The 18,119-nt window shown below is 42.1% G+C and overlaps 1 protein-coding gene across 2 annotated transcripts in view; it reads right to left on the bottom strand.

The window, feature by feature from the left end:
- mocs1 (molybdenum cofactor synthesis 1) overlaps nucleotides 1-5,892 on the bottom strand; it is a 31,044-nt gene extending 25,152 nt beyond the window's left edge. For both annotated transcript variants that reach the window (XM_080749981.1, XM_080749982.1), the window contains exon 1: nucleotides 5,539-5,892. In XM_080749981.1, the coding sequence (XP_080606107.1) occupies nucleotides 5,539-5,820 (282 nt within the window). In that variant the 5' untranslated portion in view covers nucleotides 5,821-5,892. The remainder of the gene's footprint in view (nucleotides 1-5,538) is intronic.
- Between the last annotated feature and the right edge of the window lie 12,227 nt (nucleotides 5,893-18,119).

Genomic DNA, 18,119 nt, shown 5'->3' with positions numbered 1-18,119 from the left:
TATAAAAAAGGAAAAGGTAAAAGGTCTGACCTGTTCAAATGGTTTGATGTACACAAATGGTAAAGAAGCTTTGCCAAATCGACAGGCTAAAAAATTATTGTTTTCATTTTCAATCCGTTGCAAGAACTCAAAAGGCAGCATTGTTCTTTACTGTTCTGTTCATTTTACAGGCAAGCTTGTCGATCCACTTAATGCAATTGCAGTAAGTGACAATTTGTGCCTCAGTGTGAGCAACCTGAACTCACTCTTTAAAAGTAGTGATTGTGAGGCTGAATGAGGCAGAAAACAAATAAGGTAGAGAATTTGAATGAGCTTTTGCTACGTGACTGATGCTTGTGAAGACCTGAGTTAAACACAACTAACCAACGAGACAATTCGCTATGGCCACATAGTTAATGGACAGCAACGATCTTTGCCCTGGTAACTGTATTTTCAGAAGCACGTGCTTCACGTGTTTCTAAAAATAACTTGGGGACTGATCATAATAAAAGGTTGCTTTAACACAAATTCAGCAGCAGGTTAAAGTCAGTTAAGACTGTGCCTTTGTGCGTTTTTAAACTTGAAACTTTTTCTTAGCTGTGTATAGTTGGGGAGGGGGACTCTCAGAATTGTATTAATTTCACTGTTTCTATTTTCTTTTGCAGAATCTTACCATACGTTACTATGGATATGAGAGTATCCTGGGACATACAAACAGGACATTCCTCTGTACATTAAGTGCACAGCCCATGGGGCTTGTAGTACGATTGATGAGTCCTGTCAAATAGTTGGCCTGTCTCAGGACCTTGGCTTTCCGAATTGTTTAGGCACTCGAACAACACACATCCGTGAGGCCGGTGTGTGCGGGGTTCAGACAGAACACACGCACACACACACACACGCACGCACACACACACACACACGCACACACACACGCACACACACACACACACACACACACACGCACGCACACACGCACATACTGGTATAGCTCTCTCAATCCCTATATGGTCATGTTTAGGTTAACACATGCCTCTTGCACGAACTTAGAAGATGCATGCATGTGCATAAACACTGGGTATAAAGGCTAGTCCAAATCTCCGCACTGGGTCTGTCTCAGTCAGCTCTCATGTGGAGCTGGGGTCTGTTGGGGTCTGTTCCAGTCAGCTCTCTGTGGAAGATACATCTGTCTAACCTGAACTCCCCGTCCCTTCAATAAAACCACCGATTGATGAACAAAGGACTGGACTTTTATATCTGTTTCCGTGGGCACAGAGAGCCCCAAAACCCCCCGCCAATACACAACAGGTGGCGCCCAACGTGGATGTGCATCGCCGACGTGCCTGGGGGACGACTGTCTCCGAGGACGCTGAGCCGCACAAAAAGAACCCGATGTGTATTTTTGTGAGGGGGGAGAAGACGGAGCTCACGATGAAAGAAGATTTTTTGAAAAGCAGATCTGGTCCAGATCCAGAGTCGACGGGGAGACCACCACAGAGGCAAGCTGAAATATCAACATGAACTGATTTCAACAGATCCACAAGATTGAAACCGCACAGACTCTGAATGATCTCTGTGATGACACTAGAACTCAGCCTCACAGCACCATCTCTGTGATGACATGGAAGAAGAAACAAAGAAAAAGGGAAGAAAGGAGGAAGGAAAAAAAAGGAAAAAGGGGGGTACAGGCTAACTTCAGAGAATAATGGACAGAGGGGTGCAGCAACTTAAACATCCTGCAGCAGGGATGGACTGGGACTAAGATTCAGCCCTGTCATCTTGGCCAGACCAGCCCCCACAACCAGCGCGCGCAAAGATACTCTACCAGCTCACTGGGCAAATGCCCTGTATGCCAGATGGCCAGCCCGCCCCTGTCCTGCAGCGAGGGTGCCAGCGAGGAGAACTGCATGAAATACTATGGGGGTGAAAACTGACATTTAGTAAAATGACTCTACAGCAGCATTATCGAAGGAGCTCAACAATTCAAGACCAGATGGAAGCGTTAACATGTTTCACTCTAATATCAGTATTTGTATGTCTTTTCATTATCTTATGTGTTTTGTTGATTTCTAGCTGAACAAATTAACATGAGGACTATTAGAGAAAGTTGACAGTAGGAAAATGTATCATTGTCAACAAGGTATTTGCCACGTATGTGAAGACTATTTGTTTTTTATGGCATAAACTCTGTCATTTCAACATATTAAGAGTAGTCAGACAGCCCTGGAACGTGACTGTCGAGGAATGACTGAGTCAGGCAGAGGTTTGTGAACTAGCTCTTCACTTTGGAAAACAGAGTTTTAAAGTACAAACAGATATTTTATCTCACATATCCTAAATTCTGAAAATTTGAGACACAAGAGCAGATGTATTTTGGACACTATTATTAGGCTTACGGCAGGTACAGTGATTTGCCTTCTGCAGTCAGTCGAATTAACGCATCAGATGTAAGTCGTCACGTCCCGCTTCCTGATATTTATGTCTGAATTATCTTAAGTGTTGTATTTGAATGTGTGGTGATTATTTAAGCCAAAGCTGTATCAACAAAAGCATTGTTAAATGTCTGTACATTTTAGGTCATACAGTATATTTGTGATGATTGTGATTTAGATTCAAGGCAATTGGCAGCCAATATGTTTCAGTGTTGTGAAGGAGGTTTTTTCACTCTCCGGTCTCTTGGTTTTAATGTGGATTTTGAGTTTTGAAGTTTTTATGAACATGGTGACTAGAAAGGGCAGAAGGTCCCTAGAGTACATGGTTCATTTTGATATTGTGTTTCTGATGTTTAACATTTTAGCTCAGAGTTTAAAGACAAACAGAGAGAGCCTGCACACTGATGGAAAATGAATGATGCATGGACGTGGGTCTCGCGTTATGAGACGCAAAGGAGTTGATTTTGATCTAGGTACTCGTCAATTGCTTAGATTTTAATCGGATTAGAGCACGGTCGCGAACCTCTAATCACCCCTAAAAAGCCGCTATAATGCCGCTACGTGGGTCTCGCGTTATGAGACGCAAAGAGTTTGGTTATAGTCTTTTTATTTGCGTTTGACTATGTGCCGGTTCGGAGTTCGGTTAATTGCTCCACCAATCTCAATTGAATGTAATGTAAATCACCTTACGACTGCTGTATAGTCTTTAATGACGCTCCATTTTGTTGCGTTTGGGATTACGATGCAAGCAAAGTACTAGGCCTAAGCAGGCCTACATTGATGGTCTGGTTATGTCCATAAATGTACAAGATGGTACATACGAGTCATTGTAACACCTTGCGCTAACGTACACACTCATATGATGGGTACACGCCTGTTTGTATGTCGATTATGTTGTTGGTATTGAGTATCATGTGAGCTCCTATCGTCGCTCAAGGGGGGAAATGCAGAATCTTACCATACGTTACTATGGATATGAGAGTATCCTGGGACATACAAACAGGACATTCCTCTGTACATTAAGTGCACAGCCCATGGGGCTTGTAGTACGATTGATGAGTCCTGTCAAATAGTTGGCCTGTCTCAGGACCTTGGCTTTCCGAATTGTTTAGGCACTCGAACAACACACATCCGTGAGGCCGGTGTGTGCGGGGTTCAGACAGAACACACGCACACACACACACACGCACGCACACACACACACACACGCACACACACACGCACACACACACACACACACACACACACGCACGCACACACGCACATACTGGTATAGCTCTCTCAATCCCTATATGGTCATGTTTAGGTTAACACATGCCTCTTGCACGAACTTAGAAGATGCATGCATGTGCATAAACACTGGGTATAAAGGCTAGTCCAAATCTCCGCACTGGGTCTGTCTCAGTCAGCTCTCATGTGGAGCTGGGGTCTGTTGGGGTCTGTTCCAGTCAGCTCTCTGTGGAAGATACATCTGTCTAACCTGAACTCCCCGTCCCTTCAATAAAACCACCGATTGATGAACAAAGGACTGGACTTTTATATCTGTTTCCGTGGGCACAGAGAGCCCCAAAACCCCCCGCCAATACACAACACTTTTTAATATGTTTTCTTGACTTTTATGACATGTAGCACTTTGAGATTTATCTCAAATACAAAGTGAGAGTCAATACATTATGATTCCCCCTTTCTTCTCCCTCTGTATAATACACAAACAATAACTAAAATGTAGGGTCTGCGTACTGACTGGACCCTCATTACATCATGAGTCTACTCTATGACATTTATGAATTTTATCACTGACAACTTACTGTTAACAAAACTTTGGATACACCCTTACTGCACACTGTTGTGAAATATTCTGTCCCGCAAGGTTCATTCACCCTGAAAGCGCTGAAAAGCAGTGATGAGCTGCACACTGTCTGTCCACCTGGCCAAACTAAACACATAACTCATATGCAAAGAAATATTGTGATTATCTAGGCTATGTAATAATTTGTGTCAGGCCTAAATGTAACGACATGGGCAAATGTTATGCACACTAGGTCAGACTGGGTGAAATCTAGCCCCATATAGAACCTCACCCGTCGCTGCGTCCTGTTGTGCTCCGAGATGAGGTCCTAGAAAGGTGGCCACCGGAATCTTGCGACAGCCTCCACATCACAGTTGGAAAACACACAAAACGAAATTTTGTCCAAAAAGTAACGGCAGTTCCGAGCTCCCAGACTGTAAAAACCTAACCTCGGTGCATAAAACTTGAACCGCGGCATGAAACAACCCCTTAAAATCGCTAGTTTTGTCAGCCGGTAATGTTTACAAGCCTGGAAGTTGCAGCCGGAATGGTAGCATTAGCGGCCCCTCTGGTCGAATGTCTGTTCGAATGCAGCGACGGTTGGGGCTACGTTCGACCAGAGGGGCCGCTAATGCTACCATTCCGGCTGCAACTTCCAGGCTTGTAAACATTACCGGCTGACAAAACTAGCGATTTTAAGGGGTTGTTTCATGCCGCGGTTCAAGTTTTATGCACCGAGGTTAGGTTTTTACAGTCTGGGAGCTCGGAACTGCCGTTACTTTTTGGACAAAATTTCGTTTTGTGTGTTTTCCAACTGTGATGTGGAGGCTGTCGCAAGATTCCGGTGGCCACCTTTCTAGGACCTCATCTCGGAGCACAACAGGACGCAGCGACGGGTGAGGTTCTATATGGGGCTAGGTGAAATCATGCTCGTTCTATCCGGGTCATTTTGTGGTGTAAATAACTGTTTAGATATAAAATGGACATAGCATAAATAGTGGGTACCAGTAGAAATGGATTTGAACAAGAGAACACAACTAAGACAAGATAGTTTCTCTAATAAACCAGCTTAGTAATATTTCAAAATACACTATATTTGACACATATACACACACAGACCCTGTTATGGTCAAGAATCATCAGTTTAAATGGTCCAGTTTGTGGTCAGCAATTACACCACTGGTTCTCACTGGGTCTTAGCCTAGAGAGATAGTCCCAGCCTCCCATGGGGGACCCCACTCCCCAGCTAAATGACATAGTTATAAACTATCAAATGGGGGTCCGTGGCCTAATGGTGCACAATCATCCCTAAAAGATATGACTAAAACTAATAATTACCTGTGTTGGCCTAGTTTTCAATGCTGCGGTGAAGTTGGGAAGTGGGCTGACCGGGTCTCCATGATGAAGTTCTTCATTGTTTTCCTGGTGCACTGGACCAGCACTGTTTATCTGGATGGTCCCACCGCTGCTATGCCTCTGAACCAGGCTCTGAATGCTCCCTGCAGTACCGCTGGCTCTGGGCGCACTCAGCAGCCTGCTGCCCGCATGTGTGGTCAACTCCCTGCCTCTGTGTCTGGATAATATGAGGCGACAGCACCGCATGCTGCCATGAGACGCCATACTAGACTATGACCGAGACCCTGCGGTGAAGTCCCAGCCAGGCCAGAGGAGTTGTTGATTGTTTATCAAAGCTAGAAGATCTCGTCTCTGCTGTCAGCTCAGGACGCTCTGCGATCCAAAAACATGCCATGCCACGTTGCCATGTTGTGTGAGAGAAATAAGCAGCCACGTCAAAACAAGCCCAGTGGTTCTCAAACCTTTTTATGTCGAGGACCGCCAAATTGACACTTATTGATTGATTGATTGAAGACTTCATTCGAAGTTTGCATATTATTATTAGCCCTCAGACCCCCATTTGAAAAGATATGCCAGGGACCCCATAAGAGAAACATTTACGTCTCTAGTCTAGCAGTGATTCCAACCATTTCTATCTCAGACGGTAGACCATTTATATTGTAATGTAAAATCAATGTTAATTTAATTCTGAGAGTGTACAAATGGAACCAAATGGACCCGCCGGGGTCCATTTGTAGGCTACACTCTCTGAGTTGCAGACCCCATAAACTGCATAAAGGTCCATTTGGTTCTTATGATTTAGCAATAGCTGGGGACTGTAGTGTAGGGTGACCAGATCCAAACTGGTTAGGGACAGTTTGTGTGGGACAATGTTGTGGGACGGGCAGGCGGGGTGGTTAATAGCAACTTAGGCTACTTAAATGCTTTGAGGTCATTTGATACTGCCTATCGTTTTGTTTGTAACCTGCTGTAGCCTATAGGGGATATTTCTCACGTTATTTTAACAGGCTTAAAGCATCCAATTATTACCAACCCTATAATTTATTCGTGAGAAAGCAATGCTGTACGTGTCTCTAGTTTGCTCACCTATGAACACCTGCGCATTGATTATTACTGGAGCCTGCCAGTCTCAATGTGGGACAGGGTCTCAATTTGTGGGACGGCTGAAAAGTCATGGAAATGTCACTGTGGGACGTCCCACGCAAAGGGGGACATCTGTTCAGTCACCCTACTGGGGAGTCGGGACCAAACAAAGTCGCTTACAATAAGCCGACATGGCAACACTGTCATTCGGGCAGGGGGCGTACACACCCCACCAGCCAATCGTGTCAGACCACAGCAGCCCTACTGCCCTCTGGGTAATGTAGTCATACATCCATGGTAGTCATGTGCTTGGTGCGGAAATGACAGCGTTGTAGTTTTATAGTTAGTATTATTACATTGTCTTGCATTCAGCTGTTTTCCCACCCCTCTCGGACTCTCATGTTGAGAATTATAGGCTATACAAATGATGCTGCAATGAGGTGCAACAATGAGGTGATCCTTGAAGGCTTTTACCCCTTTCCTTCCCTTTCCTTTTTTCTTACAACTTGGTTTATGTATTCCCCAGTTTTATCCACTTATCCCCCCCCCCCTTGTAGTAATATCTAAATGAGATAATCTAACTATTGCAGTGCCTCAACCTGAACCAACCTCTTCAGACTTCAGAAGGTAGGCTATGTGTATTAGGCCCCATGTGTACTTAGAGAGAGGGAGAGAGAGTTGGTGCTACCTTTGATTTATCCACTTGATGGCGACATAGGACTGTTGTATTGATAGTGCCAGATTTCATTTGAATTCAAACCTGTGATCCAAACTCAAACCCCTATTTCCTAGAACCTAGGCAGTGGTTCTCAAAGTGGGGCCCGGGAAGATCAAGCTATTATTGTTTTCCTAACCCCTAGGGGTCAATGAGGGGGTTCCAGGGGTCCCCACCTAAATGTGTACAGCCATAATAGAGGATCTACAAGCTCACAACTGAGATCTTGCTATTAAAAAACAAGAAAATAAATAAATAAAAACGTTAGAAACATTTGGAATGTATTTGAAACCTTTTAACAACACAAATCTGGTGTCATGTTGTGGTTCTCTGAAACAAGACAATTTCAGAAGGGGGGGGTCCTTGATTGAAAACCGCCATAAGGAAGATACTGATTTCTGCCAGCATGGCCTTCTCACCTTATTGGAAATGATGTGCTTCCACTTAGATAATCTGAAGATGCAGAGGAACCACAGGCCTTTGAGTGGTGGTAATTCCCTGCTTTTATTTACATCATAAATCTCCAGAGACAAAGATCTGTCACCTCCTCTAAGAGAAAACAAAACACCGGTGACCCTTCTGGTGTCCTGACGACAGCTCTCTCGCTACAGAGAGACGTGCCATATACAGTCATCCTCAGGACAAAGGGTTTGTAGTCCATTAGGGAAAGGAAAGGCCATTCATAAACATTTGAATTCCTCTCTATAATCTAAACCTCTAATCCCGCATAGGAGGATATAGCTGAGCTGCTTCTGCTTGTATTAAAGGTGCTGTTTTGGGGTTAAAAATGATTTTGTACTTTGTGGTTAAAGCTCTATTCTTCTGATAATAATCATGCTATATACAGTGTTCAAAAACATGGGCCTTTCCAGTTCTTTAATAAACCGAAAATACGTTTTCAGGTGGGAAGTGTCACTCACGGAGCTTGTAGATCTGCTGTTTTTTGAAAATCGTGAAAATGTTTGCACATCTTTGAATGTGTGTGTGTGTGTGTGTGTGTGTGTGTGTGTGTGTGTGTGTGTGTGTGTGTGTGTGTGTGTGTGTGCGTGTGCGCACGCGCGTGTACATTTACTCTCAAATCTTTGCTTCTGGAGGTCCCTGGCACAAAACATTTTTAGATGGTGGTTTTGCAGCCAAATATACTTCATTTTGGGGGGGTCCTTGACATGATGAAAGCGTTAGGTGTTGAAAATGATGAAATAGCCGTTTTATCCCATTTCCAGTTCCTTAATTACATCTCCTCGTCATCATTATCACTAAGTCAAGACCCTGTCTAATATCTTGCAGGGGAAACGATGAAGAACTCTTCCTCGTGCAGCAGGACGCCTGTCATCTCATCACTGATGGAAAGTAACTAAGTAAGTAACCACTTATTAACCCCATATGGTTGACCGGAGTCCTTTCGCTTTCGCTGAGAATAGCAGATCGACATGCTTGTCGATCTGCTATTTTCAGTGAAGGCTTTCCCTACAAGATAGGGCTGTCACGATTAGGACATTTTACATGACGATTAATTGTCACTCAAATAATTGCGATTAACGATTTAATTGTGTATTTGTCGTTCACAATTACATTTCTGTTTGGCTTTTAAGCTTTGAAGTTGCACAATGCACATGGTAGATATGAAACATAACCTAAATATACAAAGAAATTACTGACATATTTGACCAATTTATACTTAAAAAATAACATTGATAGTGGAAATAGCCGATCTACAAGACGCGTTGTCAGCTTGTAGATCTGCTATTTCCACTATTTTTGAAAAATATATGAACATTTTCCAACATGGAAACGATTATGACGATTATGAAAAATAGTTGCGATTAAGTAAAAATAATTGCGATTAGACGATTATGTAATAATTATGACAGCCCTACTACAAGAAGGATGCTGGGGAGTAAGTGGTTAAGTACCGAGTATGACGTATTCCCATCATCACCTATTGTGAGGTACCATACTTCTACTTTACTTAATACTTTCCATTATTAGTACTTTAGTTAAACTGCAACGCCACTACATCTCAGAGGCAAATATATTGTACTTTTTACTCCATTACACTTATTTGACAGCTTTAGTTGCTGGTTGTAACTTTGCAGATTTATTTGATTAATACTGTACAAAGCATGTATTAACCATTTAAGCCCTAATTTACACTTTGGCTGTTTGAAAATAGCCGATCCGCAAGCTTGTAGATCAGCTATTTTCGAAAGAGGTTGACATAATTATTTTTGATCAATTCTACTACTACGTATATTTTGATACCAATCATTTTGTCATTTTACTCAAATCTTGAATAGAGGCCTTTTCTTGTAACATAGTATTTAAGTAAAATAATTAAAATCTGAGTACTTTTCCCCCCACTGCCTGTCATCCTAATGTTAGCCCAGCCCCATGGTGACTATCAGGTCAGTGCCAAAGGGTTATATTTTGTGTCTGCGCATTAGTATTCATAAAGTCCTTTCCTTTTTTTTGTCAACTGCAATAGCTTGAGGCAGAGTAAGGCCCAAAAACTCATGGCAAAGGACCACCAATAACGAACTGCAGAAGATCAACATCACCTGGGGAGAAGCCAAGAAGAAAAGCCGAGATCGTGTCGCCTGGAGGCAAATCGTAGAAACCTTATGCTCCGTTCGGTGTGAAGAGGATTAAGGCAAGGTAAGGTAAGGCAATAGCTTGTATAATGGAATGCCTGCCTGCCTGCCTGCCTGCCTGCCTGCGTGCGTGCGTGCGTGCATGCGTGCGTGCGTGCATGCGTGTGTGCGTGCGTACGTGCGTGTGTGCGTGTGCTCCTTTTTTCCCTCTGCACCAAAACTCTCCAGCAAAAAGCAGACCTACAAGCTGGGTTCATGTGGTTAATAATAAGGCACGATCGTTTTGATTGATTGAAGACTTTATTAGAAGTTTGCATAGGAAAAGGTACAGTTTCATGACGGTACAGTTCACTGGTACAAGGTCTACTAAAAGGAGATCCATGAAAAGACTAAGCTTATTTCCACTGGAAACCATTGAAGTATCTCATATAACATTGAATGACAGACAAATAGAACACAGTACTATGCAGTAGATATGTAAAGAAAAACAAAAAAAGAAAACAGTAAGTCTAAACAAACAGTATATACAAAGAAGGGGCAGGGGAGGGTAGGGTTCATTTTTTTTTACCAGTTGCGAACGGCTGCTGCCTGTAAGTGGTTTTTCAGGGCAATTTTAAAGGATGCTAGTGATCCACACTCCTTTATGGCCTTCGGTAAGGCTTTCCACATTTTGGTGGTATAGCAGAAAAACGAGTTTGACCCTTTGTTGGTTTTTACTCTGGGTTGGAAGTGGTCTGTGGCGCTGCCTCTGGTGTTATAATAATGGACATCCTTAATGTTTATAAAGTATTTTGACAGGTACTTGGGTATCATAGTGGTGTAGTGTATCTTGTACACCAGGCCCATTGCAAGTTGCTGTACTCTGTCATCTACTCTGAGCCACCCCACTCTTAACTGGTGAGTTAGCGGTGAGGTGAGTCTGATAGGGAAGGTTAAGCAGGACCCTAATTAGTTTATTTTGGGCTGTTTGGAGTTTTGTTTTCAGGGCTTGTGGGGCGTCACGATACCATACGTGGACTCCGTAGTCAAAGAGGGGCTGGATTATTGCACCAGCTATGGTCTTCAGTGTGTTGAAATTGACCATTGGGGCGATCCTCTGTAGGAAACGAGTTTGTTGATTGATTTTATTTATTACTTTAGAAGTCATCTTTTCACTGGAAAGATTAGCTTCAAGGATGCATCCTAAGTAAGAGATTTCGTTTTTTCGTGTTATGACCTTGTCACCCACTTTGATTGTGAAGTTATCGACTTTTTTGAGGTTATGATTTGATCCAAAGAGGATGGACTCAGTTTTTCCCAGGTGAATTCATAATTTGTTGTCATTAAGCCATGTGCAGATCTTACTTAGTTCAGAGTTAAGTGTCCTTTCAACCTGCAAGTGGTCCTTGCCCGAGACTAGGAGAGCCGAGTCATCCGCGAACAGGAACAGGTTGCAGTCACAAACAGATGCCATGTCGTTCACGTATATTAGGAACAACAGAGGTCCCAGTATGCTACCTTGAGGAACACCACAGCTTACTGGGAGGGGGGGGACAGGGTACCGTTAATCTCCACCACCTGTTCCCTCCCCACCAGGTAAGACTGCATCCAACTCACTGCTGTGCTGTCAAGACCGATGGCTTTTAGTTTCTCAATCAGAATAGAATGATTTACGGTGTCAAATGCCTTCTGGAGGTCCATCATGACCATGCCGCTATATTTGCCGTCATCCGTTTCGCGTTTGATTTGGTCAGTCAAATAGAGAAGGCATGTGTCAGTGGAATGAGATTTTCTGAATCCAGATTGGAACTCGTAAATCAGATTATTCTCATCGAGATATCTTGCTATCTGTTCGTAGACTATTTTCTCCATGACTTTGGATATGGAGCTAAGAATGGAAACGGGACGGTAGTTTCCAGGGTCTAGTTTGCTACCTTTTTTATGCAGGGGGGTTACTTTTGCTAGTTTGAAGTCCTGTGGGACATGACCCTGTTCGATGGAGAGGTTAATTATGTGGGTAATGATTGGAGCAATGGTGGCGGCTGAATCTCTGAGAAATCTAGCTGGAATTTTATCAAGGCCAGTGGCCTTGTGTTGAGGTAGGGCGCTCAGTTTTTTAAACACTTCATCAGTTGTCACTGTGGCAAGTTTAAAACTGTCTTTACTGACGCCCAGTTTATTGTAGAATTTCTTAACAAATTTTACACCATACGGCCCAGATGGGGTGACCAGTCTTTCAACCAGTGAACGGGCCATGGTGGTAAAGGTTTTGTTAAGATGGGTAGCCACTTCACATTTGTCAGAAATGAGAGCGGCGTCCGTTTTGATGTTTATGCTGTGGCATATGGTTTTAGGTTTTAAGCCTAATTGGTTGTTAAGCAACTTCCATAGGTCTCGTGGTTTGTTTTTGTATTCGTCGATTTTGTCGTCGATGTAGTTTTTTTGGGCGGATCTAATTAGGGCGGTTGTCTGGTTTCTGAGTTTCTTGCACTGAGCAGTAAGATGTTTGATTTGGATATTGAGGTCAGGGTTGAATTTTTTTCTAAGCTTTTTGCAGCACTTTCGTTTTTCATCGTACTTTTTGTCTCTGAGTTTAGCTGATTCGGTAATATCTGAGTTATACCATGGCTCTTGGCGGGCTTTAACCCTGGTGGTTTGCAAGGGGGCCACGACGTCTAGAGCATCGGTCAATTTGGTTTTAAAACCACACCATGCTCCTTCGACATCTGTATACTGCAGTTCTGGGGAAAAGTCTGTATTCGCTAGAGTGTGATTTAAAGCCTCACTGGAGTAGTTTTTAAGGCTTCTAGCTACAACTGTTTTGTGGCCACTAGCCTTGGGTTTGTGTATTTTACGCGTAGAGAAGATCATGTAATGATCACTAAGACCGCATACAATAGCCCCGCTAGCGGTGACTTTGGATTTGTCTGTGGTTACGATGAGATCTATGAGGGTTTGGGAGTGCTCCGTCACCCTGGTGGGTACGGTAATGAGAGTGAGGCCATATTGATTACATAACCCATTAAAGGACTTGAACAGGGGTGTTTCTTTACGCAAAACATCAACATTCCAGTCGCCCAACATGTAGTACTCAATACCGTCCACCTTTGCTAAGCTCTCATCAATCAGCTCGTCTATCGTCTTTGGGGGAGGTCCAATTGGTTTTAATGAGTTGATTATGTTAGAGCTCCAGATGTTGAACATTGCCCCCCCCCCCCCCCCCCTCCTTTCTGTATTTAGTTGAAGTACATCATTGTTATCTATACAATAGTATCAATATGGGTGACAAAGCAACCAGTTTATAAAGGATTGAGGGCTCACAACTCTTCTATGCTCTTGAATATATATATGCTCTTATTCCTTAAATTATTTCAACTTGTGTCTTTTACAGTTTGTCTCAGCACCAAACACAGGGGATGTGTGTAAAATCTGTAACAAAGCGACCAGGCCGTCATTTACTGCCAGTGTTTATTACCTGCTGAAGACATTCTTCAACAAAGTTTTTATTGATTTCTTGAATTGTTCAACAATGCACAACCAACACAGACTAGCACAGCTCATGCGTACTATACTGAAGACATACAGCACCACAACCATCCAAACAGGCCTCTGTGTAGCCTTGTGACATCTGTCACAAGAGAGCGAGAGTGCTTTTATTAATTACCTAATAGGTTAACTCAAAGCCCCGGGACAATTACTTTGTACAAACATTGATTATGGAAATTGATTAAGACAGCAGTTGAGCCCAAACATGCCTCGTTGGCTAACGCTTCACTTGGTTTGTTTATGTGGATAGGCTATTGATCATAAAAGTTATTGATCAGATATTGTGACCACACTGCAGCTGAAGGGCCATCGCCCTGTGCTATATAATATATAGCATACTGCATAGTATGTACAGTACAGTACAGTACAGTACAGTACAGTACAGTACAGTACAGTAATACTATATATACATACTGCATATAGAATATTACAGTATTCTATATGTATACCACTCTGCTTTATGAACATGAAGTCAGTGGTGTAAAGTAACATTACTCAAGTACTGTACTAAGTACTAATATTGTCATTGCAAAACACATTTTTGGACACTGCTCCTACAGATTTTGCCCTAAAATCATAGCCTGGTTTCCAGCCTGTTTATGCTCTGTTCAGCGATTTGTTTTCTCTCTCCGCACTACAGTCTGGGGGGGATTCATTTGACTCGTATTTCAGGGACAAGTTGTGATGTAGGCGTCGTCGTTGCTGATTGGATGTTGTTCCAACGAATCAGAGTAGGGTTAAGGTAGCTACGTCATCAACCAGCCAATAGGGACTGGTGTATTTGTCCCGCCCCACAAAAAAGACCAATCGGAAGCCACGGTGGCTGGAAATCCATGTGGTGTTGTTCCAACGAATCTAAGCTGCGTCTGGTGTGTTTGACAGACATGACCAAAGACCAATAAGAAGCTGCAGTTGGACTCCACCGAGTTCTATGTCCCACCCCCCCCCCCCTTGGAGATAGGCTCCTTTCCAGACTGTGATGCGTAGAGACAATACAAAATGTGGAACGGCGCGAACAGGCTGGAAACCTGCGGTACACAGCAAAGCGGTACACAGTATCTCTAAAGTCATATCATCAACATGGATCTGTCCCATTTCCCATATTCCCTCCTGATTGACTACGATTGCCTTCTAAAGTTTGTGTATGCGACCTTACGGTCGCTTATCTCCCGATTAGGGAGTCTTACTGGTACTTTTACTTTGGTACTATAAGTAGGCCAATTATACTGTACGTTTTATGTAAAATCTTGAATGCAGACCTTTTACTTGTACCAGCATATTTTGACATTTACTTTTACTTATATAAATATATATTTGTTTAGCACTTCTTCCACCGCTGCCTGAAGTACATTCAGCACCACGGACAGCTCTTGCTGGTCAGCAGAGCATGAAATAACAACAGAATGATTATGTCATTGAAAATTGTCATCCACTCACTCACACACACACACACTCACTCACTCACTCACTCACACACAGTGGAGTTACTGCAGTGCGCAGTTGAACATTGCAAGAACCTTAACGAATTTTTTTCCCCCGTTTGTTTAGATCAGTGGTTAAAACATTTGTCGGTGGAGCCCCCAACCTTCAATATATCTGACACACACTGAGACCTGCACGCGTGCAAGCACATGTATAACGAAAATAGCCAATGCAAAAATAGCAGATATACAAGCTCACAGCGCGGCACTCGAGCTTGTAGATCTGCTATTTTTGAAAAAGTCGTGAAAAATGTGTGCAAATCTTTGAATATATGTATTTTCAAAGCGAACGTTTGTAACTCAAATTTTGCTTCTGGGGGGGTCCCTGGAACTAAATATTTTAAGATGGGGGTCCGTGGGCCAAATACATATAATTTTGGGGGTCCTTCACATGAAAAGGTTTGAGAACCACTGACATAGTAGTCTCTCAAGAACAGACTTAACTGAGCTCCATTTAAGTGAAAAGGACCTTTTCTTTGACGATGGCTGGCCAGATTGCTGACGTAGAAACACAGGTTTTTCAAAAAACCTTAGAAGGATTCAAAAGACACTTATAGAATCGGGTCAAAATTTTAATTTTCAAGCAGATCTGCTATTTTTCAATAGTTAAAGCATAAAATAATAATACACAATACTGTGTACCGTTCTGAATGGGTTAAACTGTTGTGTGTTTCAAATGCTGCACAATACAGTATATCTCATGTTATTTATTGGCTGCACACCTGCAACGAATCCTTGCAGTGCCACCAAAAATAATGCTTGCAATAACAGGCAACTAATGTTATGTAATCTGCATGTTGGTTGGCATGACAGTGGTAATTATCCTGTCATGACACCGCAATTAAACAGGTATTTAAAGACAGAGCCTATCTTGAAAGTGATACCTTCAATGATAGGTTCACTTCCCACTCTCGTCCAGCAATGTTTTCTCCTACACAGAAAAATAATGGTTCTCAAATTGTTCTTTAAAAGGCTATTATGGTTCCACGACCATATGGTTTCACCTACTAAAGAACCATTATATTTAGTGAATGCTTCTTCGTGTTCCTCATATGGTACTAGAGAACCAGGCACCTTTAACCACTTGAACCCCCCAAAAAGGTGAAAATTCGACATAGACATCTGGAGCCCTATCTGGAAATTCCTTATGTACGTATGTCGTATGTCTAATCTTATAAGACAGTTTTTATTATTTTGAAAAACATTTTGAAATAGTGAAAATAGCCTATCTACAAACTCAACGCGTTGATGTAGATTTGTACTACTTTAAATCGTTTTTCAAAATAATAAAAAATGCCTAATAAGATTAGGTTTAAGGGATAAGGCGCTTTGCAAGATAGGGCCCTGCGTGTTCTTTTTATTTTTATTTCTTTATTGATTGAACACTTTATTAGTCAGAAATGCAAGCAGCACGAGGTACAGTCACACATTTGGGCTAAAAGGATTATACAAAAAAGTCCTATAAAAGTCCCCTGCAGGACTGATCGATGAAGTATATACTGTAGTGTAGGGTTTAAGTGGTTAAAAATTGTTCTTTATCATTAACATAACGTCGTTGTCAGGTGGAAACCTTGTATGTCCAGAAATGTTCATTGTGTATTTATCATTTTAAAAACAATTTAAAATTGGGAAAATAGCCGATCTACAAGCACACAACGCCTTGCACTGCTAAGCGTTGTGTGCTTCTAGATCTGCTATTTTCACTAGTTTTGTGCCACAGTCTTGTATGATGAAGCAGATGGGCTTTACTTTACAAAAAATATATACAAATGTGAAACTTGGAGATACGAGGTTTCTGCCCGACATCAACGATAAATTGGTTTAAAGAACCCTGGTCTGAAAGGTTCTTTCTGGAATCAAAAATGGTCTTCTATGGCATCACTCTTATCTTAAGAACCAGTTTTTATTCCATTTGACACCCTTATTCTTCCTTGTGTATTCTGTGTGGGCAGTGATTTGTCAGAACGTTAATTTGCATATGGATAAATACCACATGGTGTCAAACTGCTACAGTAAATGCCCTGCATTAATTACTGTATGCTCATTGTGTGCTGTCCTTGGATTTGTTTTCGCAAGCACTGTGCATAGTAATGACAGCCTTTCATTTAAAGGTGAACTGTCAAACCAAACGATTTAAGCTCTGGTGGTGGGCGGTGGTGATTTTATTATTTTCAGATATCCTCTTTTTTCCCCCTAACATGCCCTTTGAGTTTGAGAGCAATGAGAGAAAATATCAAATTTTCTGACAATATAATTTGACAAATGAGGGAATTGTCACTCTTTATGCACCTCTTATTATAGTAATTCCCCCCCAAAAAACACAACTAAAGACCTTTCTGTTTGCCGCTTCCTTTGTTACTTTTCTTTTTTCTTTTTCTTTCTCTCGGCAGTCGGCACTGTTACTGTGTATTTTTACTTCTTTTGTTTTATGCATCCTATTAACCCATTCAGGCCGGGTACACATTTTAGTGTATGGGAGGGGCTTACAGTACATGTACAGTATGTTGCAACATATTTGTTTTTGTAGGCTAAATTCTGATTTAGGCCTAAATGGGTTAATGTCATTTTATAATTGCCTTTCCTTTGCTTGATCTAATGTGTAAAGCACACTGAATTGTTGGTGAAATGTGCTATGCACATAAAACTGCCTAGCCTTGCCTAGTAAGGCATTAAGTGTGGTTACCACGTATGTGGAGGTATTCACGGCACATTCAGTAAAAAAATAAATCAATTCACTCGAACTGAGCCAATTTGTTCCACTTGTTAAACAAGCTTCCAACAGCAGTTCTTACTATTAGAGCTACTGTTAGCCAAACAGCCCTTGCTTTTTTATTAGGAATTGATTTGTAAACAAGCCATCCATGATACAGTTGGTCTAATTCACTCTCCCGGCGCTTCTCAGAGGTCTGTGACCTAATGCATATCGTTGAGAATCAGTGGTCTAAGCAAAGAACTAGAAAGATGCAATTGGAAATTGCAAGTGGTTGCCTTGAGGCGAGTCACACTTATATGCATCTGTCAGTCCATGTCCCTATTCGGGCGGTGCTGTTCCGTGCTTGTCCCTTTTAGGCCCATATATGGAGATCCATGATGTCATCAATATCAAGCCCATATCTTGGAATACCCATATATGGACATACTGTGTCAATGATGTCAGACATGTATGAT

This window comes from Nannobrachium achirus, assembly GCF_963921795.1.
Source record: "Nannobrachium achirus genome assembly, chromosome: 20".
Taxonomy (NCBI): domain Eukaryota; kingdom Metazoa; phylum Chordata; class Actinopteri; order Myctophiformes; family Myctophidae; genus Nannobrachium; species Nannobrachium achirus.
This window is presented reverse-complemented; position numbering and strand designations above follow the sequence as displayed.